At 39.5% G+C, this 25,668-nt stretch overlaps 1 protein-coding gene across 1 annotated transcript in view; it reads left to right on the top strand.

Moving 5' to 3' along the window:
- Nucleotides 1-960: 960 nt before the first annotated feature.
- The window catches only part of LOC122806348, a gene marked incomplete in the record, with an annotated part of 125,947 nt that continues 101,239 nt past the window's right edge, over nucleotides 961-25,668 (top strand). The window contains 1 exon segment of the mRNA XM_044076686.1: nucleotides 961-1,240. Coding sequence (XP_043932621.1) covers nucleotides 1,199-1,240 — 42 coding nt within the window.

Here is a 25,668-nt window from a genome sequence, read left to right as displayed (position 1 = left end):
CATGTAAGACATCGTTGAATGGGCGTGCCTTCATTGAAGGTTGGGCGTCGGGCTGGCAACTTGACACCAAAACCAACTGCCAATCATTAGCATACCAGAGTTCTGCTGTGGCGACCCCTAACTGGGAAAAGCCGAAAGACAAACAACATACACACACACACACACACACACACACACACACACACACACACACACACACACACACACACACACACACTTTGTTCTCACTATTTACTGACTGTTAGTTCTCCTAACCATCACATGGCTAATTTGTTCCTCACATGGTAAGAGATGAAGAGCTATTCCCAGTTCATTTATTCCCTGAGACAGGAAAAGTGATTACAGAGGCTGTCATTTTGGCAGCCATCAGAGCTTTTCTCTTTATGGCATATACCTCTCCATGTATGTTCAAGTAAGCATTCTCCAAGAGGACATTCAATGGACACAGCATGCAATTGCCATTCACTTCCATGAGTGACATAAGCCAGTAAGTGACCTTGCCTCTTGCATATCATGCCCATTTCTATGGTTTCCACTAAGAAAATCAGTGGACCTTGTGTGGCCCAGATATACACACTACCACTTGCCATGAAAAAAGCAAGATTTAGCCCTTTCATTCATCTGTCTCACCCACCAAATCCTAAATATGCCTAAATTAACCAAGATCAGGTCACCTGGGTTGTAGACAGGGTTTTACTTCTTTGTCTCAGTGGAGGAGACAAAACTATATTTAATAATATCTAATATTTCAAAAGCTAAACTGAAGTACAGAACTAATTAATTGTGAAGGAGGCATTTGGTGTGTTCCCTGCAAATAAGGCTATCTTAATGATGTCTGTCTTGTTAGAGAACTTTCTGTACAAGATAAAAAAAAAAAAATAGTTCAATTGTCCAAGCCTAAGAGGTAAGAAATCTGAAACTTGCAACCAGCTGTTTTAAAAGAACTTTGTGTTTTTTTTTTATTTTTGAGTAGGAACGGGACGCAGTTATTTTAGTTGCTCGCCTACACTACCTTAGCTGCAAGAACACTGAACGTCAGAATACACGGTGTCATGGGGAAAGTCCCAGCAGGAAGCAAGAGGAAAGCCCCGCAGAGTATATGGTTAAAGTACAGTCCAGTGCCGTCTCAGACACGTCGACTTACTCGCTGGGATCTGTAGAAAGTCGTTTTTTTCTTGGATTTTAAAAAGATACCGTCATGATACTTATTCCTGATTTAGTGCTTTTCTTAGCAGTTCTAGTTGGTACAGGTAAGAAAATTAAATGTACTGCTTTCTCTTTGAGGACTACCAGAGGCAGACTTTCACTAATTATTCTGTTTTTGCTCAGCTGTTGCCGTCTGTCTAAAGTGAAAGTGAGCAAAGTATATATTTCTGTTTAAAGTGAAAATCCAGTATTTAGCTCTGTAGCACAATTTATTTAGTTGAAAAATAAGCATGATTCTGTTATTGTCCTTAAAGAAGCTTAACTGTGATTACAGAAAGACAAAACTAATAAGTAGGTTTCATTTTCTTGTAAGTAAAGGAACATAGTGAGAGTTGAAAGAGTGTGCCATCATGTGTTTGTTACAGATTTTTTCTATGCTGCAAAGATATTTATGGCTCAATAAATGAAATATAGATTAAGTGGAACTTGAAGTAGCTTCCAAAGCAGGGGTTATAGAAAAAACACCACATTTCTAGTTTTAATATGTGATGGTGTGTGCATTTAAGCTCTGTCTTACCATCAAAATACAGTTGTCAAGCATACCTCTCAACCTCTAAACACAAGAAATCTGGATAAAGCCAAAACAAATGGGGGACAAAGGCCCAAAAATAGGGACATATTCTAAATATTGCACGCATAAATTCAGAAATTTGCTAGAATGAAAGTGTTTGGGTTAGCATATGTTTTCTGAAGGATATGAAGTCTGGCACTCAAATGCCACATTTATTGACTTCAGTCCTCAAAGATTTGCCAGAAAAACACAAAATCTATGAGAACAGACCAGAAATATGAAGCAAAAATCTGGACATTCTGTGACAGTCTGGACAGCTGAAAGCTACAGGCATCAAAATTATATGTGAAAAACTGAATGCTTGTGAATTATGACAACCATTTGTTGTTTGCTTTGTACTTAGTCCTGTAAACTGCGTTGTGTCATAAGCAAACAAGCTCAAAAGTTGTTGGAATGCATTATATTTCAAAAGCATTTCAGGTATGTGAATTGCAATTTTATTTCAAGTAGATGTAGGCAGAAAGATTGTAAGATTACAGCTTGTAAGATCAGTATGGCATTTAAACAGTTTCACTTGTAGGTAATTATTCATGTTAATAAGACTCGCCAGATATATAGATTATCTTACTAAACAGTATGCAGTCTGATGAATAAGACATAAAACAAAACGGAGTGGTTCATTTGCTCTTGGATTCATGATATGATATAATGTGTTGATTACACTGTAAAAGAACATCCACTCACAATGGTATATAATTCACATTTTGTTAACTAAGGTAGTCGCAACAAGTGTTTCCATCTTTTTAGGATGGAGTGTGTTGGTGTGGTGACAAATCTAGATTCAGGGAGGAATTCGGCTAGGAAGACATGAAGAAATTTCTCCTGTTCTTTGTCAGTGTGGGTCACCGGTTTAGTCTGACATCTGAGGAGTTACATTTAGAAGCACGATTACCATGTACATTATCAACCTACTACCGTACCTTATGCATCTATTCAGTTTCTTTAAATGTTACTCAAATTAATTGTACTGTTCTATTATTGTCAATTTTAAATCATTATGGAGCTTTTCTCCCGGGCCTCTGTTGAAAATGGGTCTTTGAACAAGTCAGACTTTCCCGGTTATCAAATGTAAGTAAATAAAAATAAATACATTTGTTAAATGGGTAAGCCCACTGGTCACAAGTGTCCCTTTGCTTCAGGGGTGTTCCAGTAGCAGTGCAGCACTGTTTAGTTAAGTGACTTGTTCAGAGTTAGACGGTAGGTAAATGGAGGTGGAAGGAATCGAACCCTGTACCCTTGACTACAGGAAGCATCTCTTTTACCTGATCCTACCACCAGAAGAGGTAGATGGGTCACCCGTTTAGTCTGAAATATGAGGAGTTGCATTTTAGAAGTGTGATTATGCCCATATGCTGTTTAACGGTGTTATTTAAAACAGGAATTACAGCATCTTGCATACAAATAGAGTCTGCAAATGTCTGAATGGTTGGTATTAAACATAATTATTTCCTGCAGCTTTCAGTACTACCCAGCTATCAAACGGCTCCAGCAGTGTATAGGTTTAGACCCTTTTACAAGAGATATAACATTTCAGATATGAACAAATTAAATACACATGCATATGCTGTCATCAAGTGTAGCAGATTAATTATAAAGAGTAGTCAATAGTTTCAAAAATCAGGTAGTCATAAGCAGGTGCTGGCCTGTGATATTGGCGTCCTGTGACAAAGTAGCAGCCCACTTGCCAGAAAACCCCTCAGGAAAAGCCAAGCGAGGAAGAGAGCAACAGGTTTCAGCTCACCATCTTGGGAGGGGGAGAAATCAGTGAAGTCGTCTGCCTGAGCAACTCTTGTGGGGATTGTGACAACAAAGGCCTCAGTTGACAGGACAGACTAATGTATGTCTTAAAAATGGAGGTGTAGGCTACGAATTTCCTTGGAGTGTCAACATCATATGAGTGAAGGTTGGATGAGTATAGTGTGAAAAAATCTCCACAGTGCCCCCCACCACACCACCTGGTGCCCCCATCCTGGTCTACCTACACCAAATAAATACTGAAAAAGCACCCCTACTAGAGCGGCACCCTAGGCAGCCACCTAGTTGGCCTATACCTAAGGCCGGCTATGATTAGCATAAACTACTGACACCTCACAGACACAAGGTGCATGGTTTGATTCTCAACGTTGAGAGAACTAGGCTTAAAATAGCCCATAAAAGAATGTTGCGTATTACTTACCTATAAAGGGACTGGGGGGTTGGCATAATGGTTAAGGTGTTTACTTCACAGACATGCACAAAACCATTGATTCTCTTGCATCTACTGCACAAAAAGACCCCTGCTAGGTGTGATGCCATGGCAAACAGTTTCAGAAAATATAAAATGTCACTGGGTAAATGTCCCTCCAAGTTCATACCTGATTAAAACAAACTCTTACTTTTCTGACCCATACGTTACAAATGCAGTTGCACCCTTTCTGCTATTTGTATACCTAAAGCATCCAGATTGCCATTACATTCATGAAGTCCAGTTCATCAGCACTGTCAAGGTGACCCCCGAGTTACACATGATGGATGTCTCTACGAACAGGAAATACTTGGATTCTTCTGTTGTCAGACTGGTCATCACTGCTGAGTGAAATGTGATTTTCAGCACTAGTGGGTATTTACTGAGTAGTGGGACAAAAGGTGCTACGTTACTAGTAACTTGTCTTTAAATGTTTAGCGATGTTTAGCGATATGGTACATTCTCAGTACATGAAGTACAGGTAACTTGGCTAGGCATGTAAAGGTCCTAGGGCTATTAGCGTAGCAACTTTCTGTGATCCTATACATCCTAGAAGACAGTTTCACTGTAGTGAATGGTAATGCAGTTCTGCTTTGCTGCAGCCTTGCACACCCTCCATGGGTTCCATCAGCATAACAGTTATGTGCGGGAATGCTGAGGAGAGAGACATTAGGAAAATACTTTGACATTTTCAGAGAAATTAGATATACTAAAACTGAAACAAAAACCCACCACACTGAATGGCAGTACAGGTGTGTGTCACTGCAGAGACACTTGCAGGTCACAGCAGGAAGTACAGTATCACGTTTTTTTTTTGTTTGTAGTCACTATCAACGTACCCTGTAATTCTCGTACAGTCTGAATAGTTAAAATGTGAGTAGATCAAATGGCACTACAACGTTTAAAGTACTGCCATTAAAGACACACTGCAATTTCCAGCTGTTGCTACAAGTCTGAAATATGAAACTTCTCTCCAAAGTTGGAGGCTTGGCCTAAGTAGTTATACAAGCCATGTTTTTTTAGAAAAATGTGCATTGTATCATGAAAACAACAATTGTATCTTTAATGATAACCAACAGAAGTTTTGTTTGCAGATTAATTACAGCCTTTACTTGAAGAGACGTCACCACCATAACATGCAAAAAGCTGGAATACAATTTTTTCTTGGGAACTAAAATCCTCTAAACTTCACATTGGAAGCTTTTTCCCTCACCCTTCACTCACCACATATAATAAACCCAAAGGTCATGGCACTCCATGTAAAAAAAAACAATGTGAAATTTTTGCTTCTTTAAACCTCTCGGTAGTGTCACAGATTGTGAGATGAAACTGGCTTGAAACCACATCAAGGGCATTTCAGATAAAGAGGCTGATATTTCAAACTCATCCTGTACAAGTGTTGTTTTGCTTATCCATCAGAAATGTTCAAATATAATACTTCTAGAACCATTAACCAAGTCTGCTGACTTTGATCCCACTTTTATGCTCCTGCTCGTGTGGGCATTGTATTGACACTGTAGACTAATATCAGCTTGATGTTTGACTGTCAGTCCTTTGTCCTACCACAGACTCATAAAAGAATACAGCTTCCCCATAGCTTCCACATAGAAAAATATCAAGGTAGTCAGCCATTTGGACCAAAGTGATAACGTTATAGCACTTGTGTGTATTACATATTTTAGCCAACTTAAATATCAATGATGATGAACAGACGTTGCACCTATCCACAACTACCTAGTCGATCTCACTCAAAAAGAAAAAAGACTGCGCTGCAGTGTGCACACATTCTGTAAGCAATCAGACATGAGGTTGGTGTGTTATTATAGTGAAAAATATTTGATCTTATCAGAACTGGTTATTCTATCCTGAACAGAGCAGTGCTTCCATACAACTTTAGTTTATATCTCGATAAAATGGCAGAAACACAGCATCAGCATTTGTTCTATAAGGAACGTGGACTGCAAAGTTGTTTTCCATTTCCTGTATTCTAAAGGTTTGCATTACACTGCTGATTCAATTACCAGGTGTTTCATTTTTCCAAATTTCTGTACACATACCATACCTCTCAACTATCAATAATTGTGCCTCGTATCTTGGTCTGTTCTTCATAAAATTTGTGTTTTTCTGGCAATTCACCGAGGTCTGAAGTAAAAAAAATAATGGCAGATATCAGAGTTTCAGACTTGATATCCTTCAGAAAATGCATGCTAACACAAAACCTGCTGTTCTAGAAACTTTCTAAGTTTGTAAGAGCAGTGTTTAAAATCTGTCCCCATTTTTGGACCTGTGTACCCACATTTTTTAGGGTTTGTTCAGATTTCTTGCACTAAGTTGTTGAGAGGTAAGACTTGTACCGTGCAACTATCCACCACACTGTACCCCCAATTGTGTTACTTGACTTCCATCTTTAATACATATTCATTTGGACTGCATAGCTATATATCTTTACTGTCAGAAGCTACAGCCATACAGAGCACAGGTTACTGTCATACATGGGACTCCCCATAAAATAGAACATATATCCACCTTATCTAAAGTATTGCAGATGGCAACATTCCCTGGTACTACCCTCCAACTACTTGCAGTAAATGCACGGATGCATGAGCCATAGTATATTACTGCAGGCATATGCTACCTGAGGAGAGGCTACAGAGAGAAAGAGGGTCTGTTGCTATAATTACAAGTGGTGGCATGACAGGGCACCAGACACATTTGTCAGTGCTGCAGCCATTGAATAGAAGAGAAGAAAGATTCCTGTATGAGCCTGAAGAAATAAGCCTTCTAGGGAACAACACTACTCCTAATATTTGTATTCTGTTCTGCTTCCTACCTACATATGTGCAAGAGAATGTTAAGAAAGGTTTTAATAATCTAACAGATATTGGCTGTCAAGGAGTCAGTTGTGTGTATATCATGAATACATACATACAAACAGATATATATAAATATCTGTGTGTAATATAGGAGCAAAAACAGTGGATCTGTTGTTTCATTACTTTCATGACTGTTGCCACCTCAACTAAGACAATCTTACTTTTGCTTTACATAAATCTATTTATATTCATCAAATATTTATTCTAGTGATACTGATAGCATCTAATACAGCTTTTCATAATGCTACAGCCTTCCCAGCTCCATGATTCCTGCTTCAGATGGTACATGCTAGCTTCTGCACATATGGAATTTCCTATACAGGACAGAGCTCACCAGGCATGTAATGTTGTTTTATTGCAGTGAGTCTAGACTGCCTCCCTCCCCCCAAGATAACTGAGCTGACATAGACCACTTACTCCCATCCTTCCCCTATGGTTCCTCCAGTGCATGTGGCACTAATTGAACATGGGTCATCTGGGCCACTGTAAGTACTTTATCCCTCTGCACCATGCAGCCACTGTAGTGTATGCAGTGCTTGGATTCGCTTGCTCTTACAAACCCCTGGTCATGAGAGCATAGTATTTTGCCTTCTTTCTGGCGGAGCTCCTGTGGTAGAATTCAGTCACTTCCCTCCCCCTTCAGAGAATGGACAGCCACCCTTAGCTTTTCACCTCAATGTTTCTCCAACCAGTAGCTGCACTGCCAGGGCTGCTGACTAAACCTGGGTCACATGGGTAGTAGTCAAAGCCAAAACCTCTGCACTACGGAGCTCACCTTCTTCTCAATATTATTCTGTCAGGACAGATGAGATGCCATATCCCCAGCTATGAAACTGATACAGCGAGAAAGGAAAGTGGGGATGCATGTTTAAAAACTTGAAGCACTTATCTTTCCATGCTTGTAGCTGGATTTTTACATGACTCTATAAAAAAGAAATAATTTGCAATATCCATAATGTGTATATTTCAACCCACAGCCTAGAAAAGGAGACACAGAAGTACATTGGAAACATACATTCAGGACACTGAATTAAATTTATATAAAATTCATAATGAATACACAAGTGTACATTCTCATGTTTCACACACTCTAACAACATATGCAGACAGATGATCGTGTACCCAAACTTTAGAAAATGTCCCAACCGAAACATCAGACAAGCTATAGTTTATGTAATGCAGTACTTCATTTTACTATTATACTGGTACGTGACTGTGCAAAGATACCAGCTTCAAGCAAAGGAAGACCAGATAACCAGTTGACTGTTAGATAAACAGGAGCTGCCCACCATTCCTAATGCTTTGCAATGGCTTTTATAGTAAAACAAGCCTAGTAAACAGTTGCAGTCAGAACAATGGTAACACAAGGTAAGCCCTCATAATATGTAGTGCTGTTGAAGAAAAGATGCAAATATAACTGACTAAGAAAACAGAATGAGTTCACCAAAGGGACAAGCAAGAATCAGGAGAACCTGGCATTAAGATTGCAAGCAGTTGTTACTACAACTTGGGTATAATTTTGCACTTGCTTTTCAAAGTCATCGTGTTACCTGGCAGAAAAAACACTGGAATTTACAACTACCTCCCTTTGTCCCTCAATGAGAAAAGAGGAATGCAATAATATATAGGGATTGTATTTAGTGGATATGAAATCAGAGAGATGTACATATACCTCTCAACCTCTTAGTGCAAGAAAAATGGACAAAGCCTAAAATAATTGGGGTACAAAGGCCCAAAAATAGGGACATATTTTAGATATTGCTCTTATAAACTTAGAAAGTTGCTGGAATAACATTTGTGTTGGCATGCATTTTCTAAAGGATATGAAGTCTGAAGCTCAAATGCATGTCATTATTTAGTGACTTCAGTCTTCAGCGATTTGCCAGCAAAGCACAAACGTTATGAGGAACAGACTAAAAAAATGAGGTAAAAATCTGGAAAGTTGAGGGGTATGTACACAAAGTACTGTTGCTGTATTGTGCAACATAACCCTTAAAAGTACACAATGCTAATTTTGAAATACACCCTGCTCAAATAACAGGAAGCTTTGGAGAACATATCATGGGCAGGTGAGGCTGACATAAAATGACAGCACTGAAAATTATGTGCTTCCATTGCCTAATGTACCTCTGTTTTTCTCCAATGACTCACTAACTCTTGCTCACACAGCTGTAGCATTCATTCCTAGGAGTTGGAAGTACAATGGTGTATTCATTCCTCCAGTGTTAGAGTTGAATTAACCAGAAGTTGGAGCTGGCCAGGCTCTCTATTGAAATGTTGGCAACTGTGATGCCAAGTGGCATCACATCTAAACAAAAAAGCCCAAAAATGCAGGAGAAGATTAAATACTGATCATCAGATTTCTCCCGAACACCATACCTAGGTGGAAAGGAAATATTCTGAGAAATGGATGTATCAGACTTAGTACACGCAAGTCCATTTCTTCAGCCATTCTGTCTCCACATTACAGGACTCAGTAAAGCAGGTCCTGGCATTTCAAATGGTTATCATTGGAGCTATCATCAAAGCATTATGGATATAGTGCAACCAACATGACCCCTCCCTGAGGTGGCTTGTGAGGTCTCTAACTGCAGTTTGCATAAGGTAAGTGTGTGTAGTGTTAAACATGAAAACCATTCATAATCAATGAACCACCACTGAGTTGGTTTGTTACTTTAGGTGATGCAAATGCAGTGTGCCAAGCTGCCCATCTCTCTTTGGAAGGGGCAAGGTGTTGTTTACCACTCACTCCTACCTTTCCTCATTGAGTCCTGCAACTGCCCATGCTACTAGTTGAACACAGGTCATTTGGGGCAGTCACATAGCCAGGCACGTACCTTTGGTTTTATTTCTGCTACCACTTTATCTCTTCTCCCTTCATTTCACCTGTAAATATCTCTATCAGTAGCCTAGCTAGGGTGGGTCTAAGAAGGCAACTGAACCAAGTGCAAAGTGTTGGTGGGATTGCACAACCAATCCTGATCAATGTTTAACGCATACTGACTTTTGTTGGTGCTGCATTTATGTTCAAACAGTAGTGCAGTAGTAGTGTGTGTGTGTGTGTGTGTGTGTGTGTGTGTGTGTGTGTGTGGTCTAAACTGTAGCAAGCAATTTGCTGCAGTATAAAAGTCAGAAGATATTTTTAACTAAAATTTGAGCAGTATAGCTTTTCATGCAGGGTAATAAAGATATTTTTTTTTACTAAACCAATCAAATAATGACAGGAAGGATGGTGAGGAGGTAGGGCATAGAAAAGTGACCAGGCAAGCTTTGGGAGAGACTGGTTAGTGTGCTTGTTAAAGGAGTGGACTTCCATTTTTCCTTGCTCTTCACTTGAAGGGAGCACAGATGATTGCATACTGTGTGCAGGAAGCCAGCCAACTGGCATCCTGCAGAAGTCTGTTTTTTTTTTTGGCTCTGTACTTGAAGAGCTGAAGGGGTGGGGTGCTAGTTCATGTACTGGCACAGGGCATTGGTGAAGCCAGCTATGCTTCTGCAATCTGTCTGTCTGTCTCTAACTATGAAAGTATGTGTGTGTGTGTGTGTGTGTGTGTGTGTGTGTGTGTGTGTGTGTGTGTGTGTGTGTGTGTGTGCATATCTATACATATATATGTATGTTTTTTATTTTTGGTCTGTATCTAACAGGACATGTGTTTAGTTAACATTTCACATCTGTATGTTTAAGATTGTTGTTTTTACTCATATGATTTATCTTGAAAGTCTACCAAATAGTGTCCAAAATGCCTTCAAACTGGAAGAAAATGTAGCATCAAAAAGATATGTTATTAAAAAAAAAACTTAAATGTTATATCATAAAAAACACCACCACTAAGGATGTATGGAAAATGGTAGAAATTGTTAAAACTTTCTGACAGAAAGAGTAAAGCATATTTTGTGGCATTTTGATACTAGAAATTTCTGTTTGTAGTTTACTGATTCAATATTAACAGAAATCTTCAAAATATCTTGGGCAAAATGTTGAACCACCTGCCTAGCAATATGCACACAATTACCAATAAAACTACTTTTATGAATGAGCTTTGTTTTCACTTTATCTCATTATTCAGTTATGAACTCTATTCTGACAGTACTACAATATTCGAAACTAAGACAACTCGGACATACAGCACTTGGGTCAGAACCATGCTTTGTATAGACTACATTTAAAAACAAGTACGATAAATGTTTGTAACTGTATACCGAGAAGCATGCAAAGCATTTTTACATCCCTTTACTGATTATATGTCTCGGTAAAATTGCTGTATAGTGTTCCTCTTTTGACTTCCAATGAAAATGTTTCTTGAATAGTCAGAAGAGCTGCCTTCCACAAATGGACTTGTGAATGTGTAATAGGTCTGACTGGACTGGGTCTGCTGAGGCTCTATATGTGAGCATAAGTAAACTCTCAGTAGCCCGTATAATATGAAAAGACTGAGGCAATCCCCTTAGTTTTTATGCTTTAGATCATTTATTTTCTTAGTGAGGTTATTTGAGTTTGGACAAGAACAAATCAAAACAGTCATTACACTCAATGATTATCAGCCTAATGAGGGTAGAGAACAGTAGAATGATTACATCCCAGGATGCTGTGGGATTAAAAAGGATTTCCTTACAATAATGGTATGTGTTGACTAAAGGACAGTTTTTTAGGTTCCCAGATCCTTGATTATGACATCGATTTTTAAAGATGTATTGCTAATGTGATAGTTACAAAGAGGAGTTATGCTTGCTGAAGGATACAATTATATATTTCTTGACATTTGGTTGTAGTCCATGGTTTTGACTCCAACTATTTGTTTGGGACAAACTCTCTTGGACAATCATGGTGTCCTGTGAGGAGTTTGTGATAGAACCAAGTTTGCAGTCATTTTCAAACCTTCTTAGCAACAAAATCCTTAAGATTAGCTTTAACCTGCAAGAAGTAAATGCCGAAGAGAGTGTTCCAAGGACTGAATGCTGGGATTCTTCATGAGTGGCATGTCTTTTAGAGGATGTAGGGGCACTCACCCTTATTTCTTGGGTTCTATTTGTGAGCCATTTAGCTTATCCAATGAGTTACATGGGGATTTATTCAACTTGGAGAGTTCATCTCCAGTATTCCAGTGTGGAATGGTATTGAATGCCTTTGCGAGGTCTACGTGGTAGCAACGGTTTGCTTTCATCCATTGCTTCAGTAACTTTTTCAAAGATGATAATCAGGTTAAGTAGGCAGGATCTGTCCTTGATGAATCTGAACTGGCCTGCTTTGACAGTAGCAAGCTATATGCACGTTTATTTATTATATCCATAATAATCCTTACCATACTCTTTCAGATGAGACTAGTCAGGCTTGTGGATATGTTGAAGTTCCACCTTTGTACAAGGGAATGACTCTTGCTGTTCTACTGGCATGAAGCCTGCTATGAGGCTGATATTGAATATTCTATGTACGTTTACAGAATTGCTCAGGAATGAGAATATCTTTCCATATGGACCTTCTAGCTTTGGAGAAAAGCATAAGTTAAACCGCTCTTTATCCACTGTGGCTGCTTTTTATTTGGAGTATTTTGGAGAAAAGTAGCCTTGTAATTCTGTTACTTGTAGATTCATATGTATGACTGGTGTGACATGAAAGAGATGATGGATGAAGGCAGAGGTCAGGGTACTTAAAAGTCAATACATTAACAAGTGTGATTTTAAGAGGTTAGAGACCATAACTGTCTGCCTTTGGACTGGACACTGTGGTGTTCCAAAGGCATTATTTGTGTTTTGTTCATATCCATCTATTTGTAACAGATGTGTTTTCTACAACAATCATATTAGAAGACAGACAACTATCAACAATGCAAAGAAACTATCTTTAGAACACTCTGCAAAGATGACATCAAACTATTTACACACAGAAAGAAAAGAATTCCATTTCTTCCAGATCCATGTCAATGTGAGAGTGAAAGGGTGCCTAACAAGAGCATTGTCATATACTTCAGGGTAGGGTTTCCTTGTATTTATGTTACGTGTCTTCCTGGAGCACCATGTCCAGTAGTGGATACAAGGCAGCATAGCTTTGAAAGGTATCAGGCAGATATTTCATAGTAACACTTAGCTGCCAAAATGTAAAGGCAGAACCAAAGTGTAAGGTGAATACTTCATTTGCTTGTTTTATAAGATTTTATTATTATTCTAATAGTGAAAATGTAAAGGAGTGACAGGCCAATATGTTATCCAGGATATGATCAAGAGGGAAAGGCAGGATTATTCACATATAATTGTTGTCTTCAGCACAAGAAAACAAAAAAAAATATGAATTTTGTAGCAATGAAGTGGAGAAAACAGTATAAAAAATCAGTTTATACTGCAGTTGCATGTTATGGTAGTTAACTTATTCCCTTATATGTGCTTACACACCTATATAGGCACTTTAATGTCGATTAGATGTCTGAGTTAGTGGACAACTATGTGACATATTTCTGTGTATTATATTTAGGTAGTATTGTTTTGAGTAAAATATAATGGGGTGAGCGAGTTCCAAATACCAGGAATATCAGAGTTGTGATGTGTGAAAAAATAAAACAGCAACTAGGTACATGAACTAAATGTGTTCTTTCCTGTTTTTAATTTCTCCAAGTCTTTTGGGTTTCTAATACCATGACAGGAATGGACCCCATTCCTAAGTCAAAGTACGATTAAAGTTCATGAAATTAGTATTGTTTCACTCTTTGATGTTAGCCAAAAGTGCTCTTTGCAGCACCCGCAATGTGCCCAGTAATGACTCCTTCTGCAATTCATACGGTGGTACATGAATTGGTAACATATCTAAATACGATTGTAAATTCTTTTTATAAGACCAGTTTCTCCTACTACTATTGGAACTGTCTGGGTATTTTTCTTCCACATGGCTCTCGTTTCTGCCTGCAGATTAAGGTATTTTATGAATTTGTGTCTCTCTGTACGCAAGACAATGTAGTCACTAGGTGTGGCGAGTTCATAGGTTCATACTAGGCTATCTGCCCTAGGGCATTTATAAGCCTAGCCAGAGTGTGTTTGGCTTTTCCCACCCATTTTAAATGAATTTTGCTAAGCCCTTTTTTGAGGTTAGTATACTGTGCCTCAGTCTAACAGTGACACAGAAGTGATACCCGGGGTAAACCTACGATCTCCCATCCACTCATCAAGATTCCTCTTGAAGAGAGTCAATGAGGGACTCTGCCTAACCTGGACTGGGATTTTATTCCAGAGTGAAGGGAGCCTCTGGGTTATGAATCTGTCCCTCCAGCATGTCCTATTTATTTCAGTGCTGAGGTTCAAGTCTCTCAAGCGCGTTGCGCGATGGGATTTGGATTTTCTGAGGTGCAGCATGTCCATTAATTCCGGGTTGGACATGGCTTTATACGTCAGGCACAGATCGCCTCTAAGCAGGCGGTATGCCACTGAGTAGAGCTGGAGTTTCTTTAACCGGGCAGCATATGGCATCTGTTTGAGCCCTTTGATCCTCTTGGTGAGGTACTTTTGGGGTCTTTCCAGTTGCTACTTTTGTCTTCTTTCCAATGCTACTTTTGTCTTCTTTTCTTGGACCACTATATCCGGTTTTCTAGCATCTATCTTTTGGACTGTTGATATTGGGTGATCCCATGTGATGTAAACTTTATCATTTTCTATGATTCTCTGTGGCTCATGTTTCCAGTGTTTTTCATCCACTTCTATACTATACTGTTTGCACAATCTCCAGTGTAACAATCTCACCACATTATTATGCCTTTCAGTATACAGTCCCTCTGCCTTTAGAGAGTTGCACCCAGCAATAAGGTGTGTTTCCAATTCGGTTCCACAGAACCTACATATGTCTGTTTCTCCCACATGTTCAATGGACTTGGTAAACCAGTGTGTATGTAGCCCACTATCTTGGGCTGCCAATAATAACCTTTCATTTCTTGATGTAAATTCATCTCTCCTTAACCATTCTTTCTTGATCAACATGAGGCTCTTCCAGATGTTTTTTATACTTGCCACTATATTTATGTTTTTTCCACATTTCTTACCTGCTCACCTGGTCCTTCACCTTATATTCTTTCTTTTGTTTTATAGCTCATTCAGTTGCTGCCTGTTTTTTATCCACTTCTGGTTTGATTTCCATTCCTTCTTGACGTCGATATGCTTCTGCTAAATTAAGCAGAGATGTCATCTTAGATTTATTCTCCTCATGTTTCAAAACTTTCATCACATTTGGATCTTGTGAGGTCAGTAGATATGTGTGAAGTCCCACAATTGCAAATCTATACATGTAATTAATTTCAAGGAGGCCCATCCCTCCTTTGGAACAGGGAATATATAATCTTGGTATACACTGATTTTTATAAATCATTGGTGAGCATGAAGCATCCTACTTGTTTTAATATCCAATCTATTCAACACTTTTTGGGGCCAGTCAATCACTCCAAAACTATGTTAGGACAGGAAGAGTAAACTGATTTGTAGCTTGGATCTTGTTCTTAGGTGTTGATGCTCTTTTCAGGATTAATTTAAGTCTTCTAAAGTACTCCTTACTAAGCTTTATTCGCAGTTCATGTTTTATTGCTGATCCTTCATCAGTTCCCAAGTATTTATACACCCCCTATTGCTCAAGTTCTTTTATATCACATTCTTGTCCCAAACTGATATTTTCCTGGTGCTGCAGTTTTCATTCCTTAAAGGTTACTTTTACACATTTATCAAGACCAAATGACATTCCAGTATCATCTGAAAAAGTTTTGACAACCTGCAGCTGTGTTTTCAGTTCCTCATCTTATATTTATATAGTTTTAAATCATCAACAAGGAGAAGATGAGAAGTCACTAGACTTTGTTGTTTTCTAGAAGCCAAACTGTAGCCATGACCTAAGCTAAGTAAACAGCTTAATGGATTAATGGCAAGGCAAAATAGCAACGGTGACAGGGAGTCAACCTGGAATATCCCCCTTTGAATTTTTATCCCTGGGATAATAATTTGTCCTTTGTCATGGCTTAATTGCAAAGTGGTCTGCCACTGTTCCATGGTTACTGTAATGTAATCAATCAGTGTAGGATGTACCTTGTACATTTTTAAGCACTCGTTTATCCATGAATGTGGGATACTATCAAATGCTTTTTTGTAGTCGATCCATGCCATACTTAGATTCTTCCCTTTCTTACAGATGTTCTTCGTCTTCCCTTGCTGCAGTCCTGACTATTGGGTATAGTCCGCGTCCCAGTCGGCCCGAATACCAGAGTATAAGGCTGGCGTCGGTCATGGCGCCTTAGACTGACGTCAGTACGTCAGGGTACTAATGCGCATGACCGACGTCATTTCCTCAGTCTTTTTTGCCGCATGGTCCGATGCAGAAGCAATTTTGCGAGTGCAGGTTGGCGTTCTGAGATTTTCCGAAACCGGAGTTTCAGACCGAGTACAGAGTTGGCTAAGTAACCCCGTTGGGGAACATTTTGGTGTTTTCTTGCCTCAGTATATTACCGGATGTCAGAAAAAGTGAATAACTGTATTTCTTGTGGGAAGCAGATACCGCATAGGGATTATCATACATTGTGTATACCTTGTTTAGGGCCTGAGCACGACGTTGTTGGTTGCCGCTCTTGTGCTAGATTTAATAAAGCGCACTATTAAGAGGAGGCTTGATTGTGCTAGGTTAGTGTTTGGGAAGCGTTGCAATTATACTATGCCGTCGGATGCTCCGGCGCCTGCTTCATCTAAGAAGCGCAAGGACAAAACAGTGAAGTCTAGGGGTGAGGAACCGGCGGTCCCGGACGTCGGTCCTTTAGAAGGCTCAGGGGAGCCAGAGGTTTTGCCAGGAGTCTCTATGGAGTCTCAGGCAGATACTTTACTGTTACAGGATGTGCCCTCTCAGGAAGTAGGCCAGGCTGAGGGGCTTCTCAGGTAACTGTTCTTCCCTCTCTTCCCAAGGTAGTTTGGGCCCCTCCTTCTGTTTCCAGAGCTTCTTTTTGAGGAAGGCCAAGTTCAGCTTCTGTAGGGCTTCTCCCAGCATTTGGGCTCTGTGCCTAAGAAACATATGCTTAAAATGGCTGAAGATTTGATTACTCTGATTAGAGGTTCTATGCCCCCACCTGATAAGAGGCCTAGGGTGGAACAGGAGTTTGATAGTTTTGAACAGTGTTCTTTTTCTTCAGAGTCTTCTGTGGAAGACTTGCAAGAGTTTCCTGCTTATTCTGATTCTGATGTGGATGATTCCACTCCTTCAGCTTCTCCTCCTGAGGATTTTTCATTTTCAGAGACTCTTCACTCCATGAGGGAGCACTTTAAATGGGAAGGCCAAGATTACTCTGACTCCAGAAAAAGGCTTAGGGAATTCTTGTTTTGCCTCAGCATAGGCCCTTAGCTATTCCTCCTGTGTTGAATGTGGTGGAGGATGTTTTGCAGAGGCTTCTCTGAACCCTGATTCCTTGCCTCCTGCTCCTGTTAAGCCTGATAGGTATTATAGGGTGCCCACTCATAAGTATTTGTTTAAGAGTCCCAGGCGGACCCAGAAACTGTTTCTCAGGGGCCTAAAGGTGTTAAAACTTCTGTTGTTAAAATCCTGTACCCTCTGATAAAGAGGCAGGGCTTTGGATAGGTGGGGTAAGAAAGTATATACTTCTTCCACTCTAGCCATGAGGGCGTTGAATTGTCAATTTCATATGCTGAAATATCAGAATTATCTCCTTTCACAATTGAAATCTAAGGTGGATGCTTTGGCGGAAGGTATTGAGTGTAAAGAATTGCTGGATTTGGTTCATGTGTCTGAACAAGTGGGTAAGCATTCTTTGCAGTGTGGTTTTGATGCTGTTCAGGCCTCCTCGAGGGTGGCTGCTACTAGTTCTGTTCTTCGCAGACATGCATGGTTGAAGGATCAGAATTTAGCTGAGCATGTTAAGACCAGGATTTTGGATGCTCCTTTACAGTCTGATGTGTTGTTTGGACCGCCTGTGGAAGCAGTTTTAAAGAAAATGGAGGACAAAGCTAAGTCTATGCAGACTGTTAAAGATTTTTTGCAGGTGCAGCCTCCCAAGTTTAGTAGAAATTGGCCTGCTAAGGGGTGGACATATCCTGCTTATGGTTCCCAGTCTAGGGGTAGATCTAGACGTGGTAGGGGCAGGGCTCAAGGTTCGTTTAGGCCTAGATCAGACAGTTCACCTGCTCAGACTTCTGGTGAGGGCAGGGGTCAGTCCTTTCGTAAGCAGAACCAATGAGCTGCATATCAGCTGCCAGTGGATTCTCGTCTGGCAGCTCGTTAGGGAGGAAGATTGTCTTTTCAAAGAAAATTGGGATTTAATCACTCAAGACAGATGGGTGCTGGATATCATTCATCACGGGTACAGATTTTATTTCCACACAATGCCCCTTTCAAAGGCATGCCAGATGTTCTCCTCCACAAAGAAAAGAGGCTCTCAAGCAAGTTTCTCAGTTACTCAGATGGGGGCTATTCGGCCAGTCCCTGTGTCAGAAAGGGGCTTCGGGTTTTATTCTCGCCTGTTCCTAGTACCAAAAGAAGGGGAACACGTGGAGACCAATTTTGGTTATCTATCCTCAACACTTATCTGGACATTCCCAAGTTCAAGATGTTGACGTTACAGCAACTGTTACCTCTGCTGGGAAAGGACCATTGGATGGTAACTTTGGATCACAAGGAAGCTTACCTTCATGTGCCCATAAGGCTAAGTTGCAGAAAGTATCTGCGGTTTCAACTGGAGATTTTCATTATCAGTTCTCTGCATTGCCCTTTGGCTTATCTACTGTCCAGAGTATTCACAAAGGTTCTGGCTCCAGTGATAGCTTACTTCAGGCTTCAAGGCATTCAAATTTATCCTTACTTGAATGACTGCCTGATTCTGGCTCAAGAAAAGAACACCTTCTACAGCATCTGGAATATGTCATAGCACTTGAGTGCTAAGATGCCTAGGGTATTCTGTGAACGAAATAAAGTCCAGTCTAGTACCCTCCTCAAGACATGTGCTTTCTGGGTGTGAGACTGAATACAGCAGCCCAGATGGCCTTTTAACCCCGGACAAACAAAAAGGGAAGTCTTGGGGGGCAAACCTTTAAAACCCTTTCCCATTTTAAAAACCCCCCAAAAATTTTTTTTTCATCAAGGGTCCGTGGGGGGGGTTTTGACTGCCCAAGGGGGACAAAAAAATCCTTCCCCCAAAAACCCAAAAAATTAAGGGGTTCATGGCAAAACTTGGGGATTTTCCCTGGAATGACTCCTTCTGCAATTCATACAGTGGTACATGAATTGGTAACATATCTAAATACGATTTTAAATTCTTTTTATAAGACCAGTTTCTCCTACTACTATTGGAACTGTCTGGGTATTTTTCTTCCACATGGCTCTCGTTTCTGCCTGCAGATCGAGGTATTTTATGAATTTGTGTCTCTCTGTACACAAGACAATGTAGTCACTAGGTGTGGCGAGTTCATAGGTTCATACTAGGCTATCTACCATAGGGCATTTATAAGCCTAGCCAGAGTGTGTTTGGCTTTTGCCACCCATTTTAAATGAATTTTGCTAAGCCCTTTTTCGAGGTTAGTATACTGTGCCTCTGTCTAACAGTGACACAGAAGTGATACCTGGGGTAAACCTACTATCTCCCATCCACTCATCAAGATTCCTCTTGAAGAGAGTCAGTGAGGGACTCTGCCTAACCTGGACTGGGCTTTTATTCCAGAGTGAAGGGGGAGCCTCTGGGTTATGAATCTGTCCCTCCAGCATGTCCTATTTATTTCAGTGCTGAGGTTCAAGTCTCTCGCGTAGCGATGGGATTTGGATTTTCTGAGGTGCAGCATGTCCATTAATTCCGGGTTGGACATGGCTTTATTCGTCAGGCACAGATCGCCTCTGAGCAGGCGGTATGCCACTGAGTAGAGCTGGAGTTTCTTTAACCGGGCAGCGTATGGCATCTGTTTGAGCCCTTTGATCCTCTTGGTGAGGTACTTTTCGGGTCTTTCCAGTTGCTACTTTTGTCTTCTTTCCAATGCTACTTTTGTCTTCTTTTCTTGGACCACTATATCCAGTTTTCTAGCATTTATCTTTTGGACTGTTGATATTGGGTGATCCCATGTGATGTAAACTTTATCATTTTCTATGATTCTCTGTGGCTCATGTTTCCAGTGTTTTTCATCCACTTCAATACTATACTGTTTGCACAATCTCCAGTGTAACAATCTTGCCACATTATTACGCCTTTCAGTATACAGTCCCTCTGCCTTTAAAGAGTTGCACCCAGCAATAAGGTGTGTTTCCAATTCGGTTCCACAGAACCTACATATGTCTGTCTCTCCCACATGTTCAATGGACTTGGTAAACCAGCGTGCACGTAACCCACTATCTTGGGCTGCCAATAATAACCTTTCATTTCTTGATGTAAATTCACTTCTCCTTAACCATTCTTTCTTGATCAACATGAGGCTCTTCCAGATGTTTTCTATACTTGCCACTATATTTATGTTTTTTCCACATTTCTTACCTGCTCACCTGGTCCTTCACCTTATATTCTTTCTTTTGTTTTATAGCTCATTCAGTTGCTGTCTGTTTTTTATCCACTTCTGGTTTGATTTCCATTCCTTCTTGACGTCGATATGCTTCTGCTAAGTTAAGCAGAGATGTCATCTTAGATTTATTCTCCTCATGTTTCAAAACTTTCATCACATTTGGATCTTGTGAGGTCAGTAGATATGTGTGAAGTCCCACAATTGCAGATCTATACATGTAATTAATTTCAAGGAGGCCCATCCCTCCTTCAGTACAGGGAATATATAATCTTGGTATACACTGATTTTTATAAATCATTTGGTGAGCATGAAGCATCCTACTTGTTTTAATATCCAATCTATTCAACACTTTTTGGGGCCAGTCAATCACTCCAAAACTATGTTAGGACAGGAATAGTAAACTGATTTGTAGCTTGGATCTTGTTCTTAGGTGTTGGTGCTCTTTTCAGGATTAATTTAAGTCTTCTAAAGTACTCCTTACTAAGCTTTATTCGCAGTTCATGTTTTATTGCTGATCCTTCATCAATTCCCAAGTATTTATACACCCCCTCTTGCTCAAGTTCTTTTATATCACATTCTTGTCCCAAACTGATATTTTCCTGGTGCTGCAGTTTTATCTCTTAAAGGTTGCTTTTTACACATTTATCAAGACCAAATGACATTCCAGTATCATCTGAAACGCTGCACAACTGTAGCTATGCTTTCAGTTCTCATCTTATATTTATATAGTTTTAAATCATCAACAAGGAGAAGATGAGAAGTCACTAGACTTTGTTGTTTTCTAGAATAAACTAAATATGACCTGCTGGCAAACAGCTTAATGGATTAATGGCAAAATAGCAACGTGACAGGGAGTCAACCTGGAATGACCCTTCTTTGAATTTTTATCCCTGGGATAATAATTTGTCCTTTGTCATGGCTTAATTGCAAAGTGGTTCGCCACTGTTCCATGGTTACTGTAATGTAATCAATCAGTGTAGGATGTACCTTGCAGTATTTTAAGCACTGCTTATCCATGAATGTGGGATACTATCAAATGTTTTTTGTAGTCGACCATGCCGTATTCTAGATTCTTCCCCTTTCTTACAGTTCTCCACTATAACTTTATTTAACAACACATGATCCTTTGTTACATGACTTTCTTTTATTGCCCTTTGTTCTACTGCCATAATTGAGTTTTTCTAAATGACTGTAACCTGTCGGCGCCAATCCCCGTATAGTTTATACGTCGGAAGACAAGTTATTGGTCTATAATTTTTAGGGTAGCTTGCAGGTTCACTCTAAGTACATTGTTTTTCTTCTTGTTAACCAGCAGTGTCTGTTCGTAGTGTGCATATAAATAGTTCTACTGTATAGATCCCAGCAGTTAGTTAATACTTTAAGCTTTTCAAAAGTTAGGTACTGCATCTGGCCTGGGTTTTCCAATTAGAGGCTTTTTCTCAACTTTGTTTCAATCTCTGGCTGTTATTTCATCCCATTTCATTTCCTAAAATCTTTAGAACTTCTTATTCTTTCTTTTATTTCTTCTATCCATTTATCTTTATGTTCCATAGATCTTCAGAGATACTTCTCCAAAATGTATCTACTCTTTTCGGCCATGTCTATCAACACCTTTTTCATTATTTCTGTTCTCTCTATAAAACTTTTTTGGGTCATCAGTAAATTGTTTATTTTGTGCTTTATCTTTGTATCTTCTGAGTCTTTCCACCTGTTTTGAAATTTTTAGTTTATCTCCAATAGTACATAATAGATCCTGGTCTGTTCTAATATTGTGCATTACTTTTATCACATCTATCTTTCTTAATATTTTTGTTAATCTGTTCCCTCTTCTATAATCATCTAACAATGACACTTCTTGTCTTAGCTGCTTTATAGTTTTCTCTATTCTATATTTCCATTATGGTATTTGTTTTCTACTCTTTTCCTCACTACCCTATGTTCCTGTGGTAGAATTTTATCAGTTATTAATTTAGCAGCACAGTTTGTGTAACATGATATCCATCCATTTCTTCAGAACTTTGTTTGGCACCACAGTATTTGGAAATGAAAGTTTGACAAGATATCATTTACCACTCCATAGTGCACAAATTAATGAAGACAAACATATAAAACATTGTAAGCGATAGCCTTCGGCATCGGGCCTCATAACACACCCGGGGCGCATTAATTACACAGCCATGTCTGACCCAGCTCTGTTAGAAATGCTACATCTAAAGAAATCCAAGTCCCTCCACACCATACGCTCCAGAGACCTCACCCTCATTACCACAATCAACAGAACGTGCTGGAGGGACAGGTTCATAACACAGACTGCCCATGCTCTGGAATAGACTTCCCATACATGTCAAGCACATCTTGATGAGTGGATGGGAAATCAAAAGTTCACCTCGGGGAGCACTCTAGTGGCTCTACTTGATAGAGGCACTGGGAACTAACATCGGGCCACATGATGCCAGGGCTCTTCTATGGGCTAGGCTTGTAAAGGCACCAGGGCCATTAGCCTAGTACACACCTATGAACCTATGAACACACACCTGGCACATTACTTCAAACCCTGCCCATAATCGAAAGCAGAAGTAATCAACATGTGTGATCATGATAAAATAGATAACTAACTTCAGTATTGCCAGTTAATAATAAAAAATAAATAAACCAGGTTCTGTTCGCAGTCACACCATGCAGTATCTAATTGTTGTGCTCACATCTTTTCAGGCCTTAGTTCCTTGGTACTTTCAAGTTGATAACTCCAAAACATTGCAGATCATAAAAGAATAATATCCAGTCTCTTGTTCAAACCATAATAATTTATTGAGACACCGATTGTCAGAACTTGGTTTATTTATTTTTTATCATTATACTGGCTTTTGTTCTGTTCGCTGTCCTTCATCTACCGTGGGTACGTTTATTCGTTATTTTTCATTGCCAGTTAATAAATTATGGCAAAGGCTCTCCATAGCTGGAGGAGAAGAAGAATCAGAGTGTTTATAAAAATTCGGGAAATGCTGAAGGTGTTGAGCTGCATAATAACTTCCTTACTTAGCACTTTGGATAAAAGATCAAACCTCCAGCACAAATATAAAGATTATTAGGAAAGGAACCTTAAGACACTTCACCTCACTGAATTATGTGCAACCCTGAGGTTGTTCATTTGTGTTAAGTCTGATGAAGCGTACAGGAATTCTTGCACTTCCTGGATTTGTGAGAACATAACACCACTGCCAAATACTTCCAGTACATCTGGGATTACAGTCTGCTTTCAGTTAGTAGCCATTTTGCAGGAGCATTCAGTCCTGTAAAAATTTAAAGTCATGTCATCTGCCTATAATTATTCTAAAGAGCCAAGGAGGTGCTCTGCTTGACATGTATGGGCAGTCTATTCCAGAGTATGGGGAGTCTCTGTGTCAGGAACCTATCCCTCCAGCATGTTTTGTTCATTGTGATGACAAGGTTTAAATCCCTGGAGTGTGTGGCTCTGAGGGATTGGGATTTCTTTAAGTGGAGCATGTCCAACAGCGCAGGGTTTGACATGGCCTTGTATGCTAAGCAGAGATCACCTCTGAGTAGATGATATGCCACAGAGTATAGCTGGAGTTCTTTTAGATGGTCAGCATAGGGCATCTGCTTTAGTCCTTTGATTCTTTTAGTGAGGTATTTCTGTGGCCTTTCCAGCTGTTGCAGATGTCTTGTGAGGTACATAACAAACGTTGTACTCTATAATGGGTCTAATGAGGGATGAGTACAGTGGGACAATGACTTCCTTTTTTCTGGATGAAATGCCCTTAGTGATGAGGTGTGCCACATAGAAGGATTTCCTGATTGTTGTGGCGATGTGGTTATCGAAGATGAGACCACTGTCCACCTGTGTCCCTAAGTCTCTCATCACACTTTCGGTATTTAGTGTACATCCACCTATGTGGTAATTCATGGGTATGTGGTTTTTCCCAAAGGGGATAACTATACATTTCTTGGCATTAAGCTTGAGTCCATGGCTCTAGCACCAAGCATCTGTTTCTTTAAGGCCCTTTTGTAGAATATCCACATCATTTGGGGATTCAATAATGGCTCCCAGTTTGTAGACATCTCCGAACTTTGTTAGCCAGAGTCCCTTAGTGTTGGCTGTACTTCAGAGAAGTAGATGCCAAACAAGAGCTGTCCCAGGACTGAACCCTGAGGTACTCCACTTGTCACTTGTCTGGAGCTGGATTTGGAGTCAGCTACTTTTGCAGTCTGGGTTCTGTCAGTAAGCCAGTTGGCAACCCATCGAGTGACGTAGGGATTTATAGCATGATGGATCAGTATTCAGTTAGGTTTTCCTCGATTCTGAGTAGGAAACCACCAGGTATGCTGAATTTTTAACTGGAACTTGACATTAATTTTACTGGAGCAGCAGTTACTATGCATCCATTTTTACACAGGATATCTCTCTTTGTCTCTGTAACACTCTGATACATAGATCTGTTTACTATGAAGTTTGCACAAAATTTTTCTGCAAGCAAATTTGGTGTGTGTGTGTGTGTGTTTGTGTGTGTGTGTGTGTGTATGTGTGCATGCATGTGTGTATTCCATTTCATTTGTTAGATGGATAACTGAACTGGCCTGTAGAACCTTTTCAGCCACACCCCAGGCAAAACAACAAAAACAATCATAATAATGAATAGAAGTTGAATTTGCAACAAAACAAACAATCAAAACAAAAAACATAAGCTGAATCTTAGTGATGTATATAGCAAGAAATAATTTAGACACTTGTGTAAGTATTCATTTTATTATGTCAGTGTATCTGTTCCTGTACATGGAAATATATCTATATCTTTATATATAAAATTTCCATAAAAATAAACTGAGTTTGCAACTTAACATGGGCATTTAGACAATTTACAAAAATATATATAGTTAGTTATATACATGTATTGAAATAATACAATTAAAGGGGAGCACCATGAACATTATTTACAAAATACAGACGCTAAGTACATTTTTGATAAAAAGCTCTAACTGATGTTCTTTGGCTGGGTTATCACTTTATTGCTTACTGAAAATATATTACATTTACAACTTTTCCTATCAGTTTTCAGGTATAATTAAATAATACCTTAATATTGTTTTCAGTCAGAAAATCAAGTATAATTGTCACATCTGTTAGATGTGACAGGTAAATGAGTCATTTTGGTATTTTATTTACTCTAGATGAGTTTATATGACTAGGGTTATTTTTGGAAACTTAAGTAGTACCTTTTTTTGGCTTGCTCACCTCATAAATCCAGTGATCCCACTAAAGTTGTTATTATTACCATTATTATTAATTT

This window comes from Protopterus annectens, chromosome 7.part0 (genome assembly GCF_019279795.1).
Source record: "Protopterus annectens isolate FY-2018-M chromosome 7.part0, PAN1.0, whole genome shotgun sequence".
NCBI lineage: Eukaryota > Metazoa > Chordata > Ceratodontiformes > Protopteridae > Protopterus > Protopterus annectens.
This window is presented reverse-complemented; position numbering and strand designations above follow the sequence as displayed.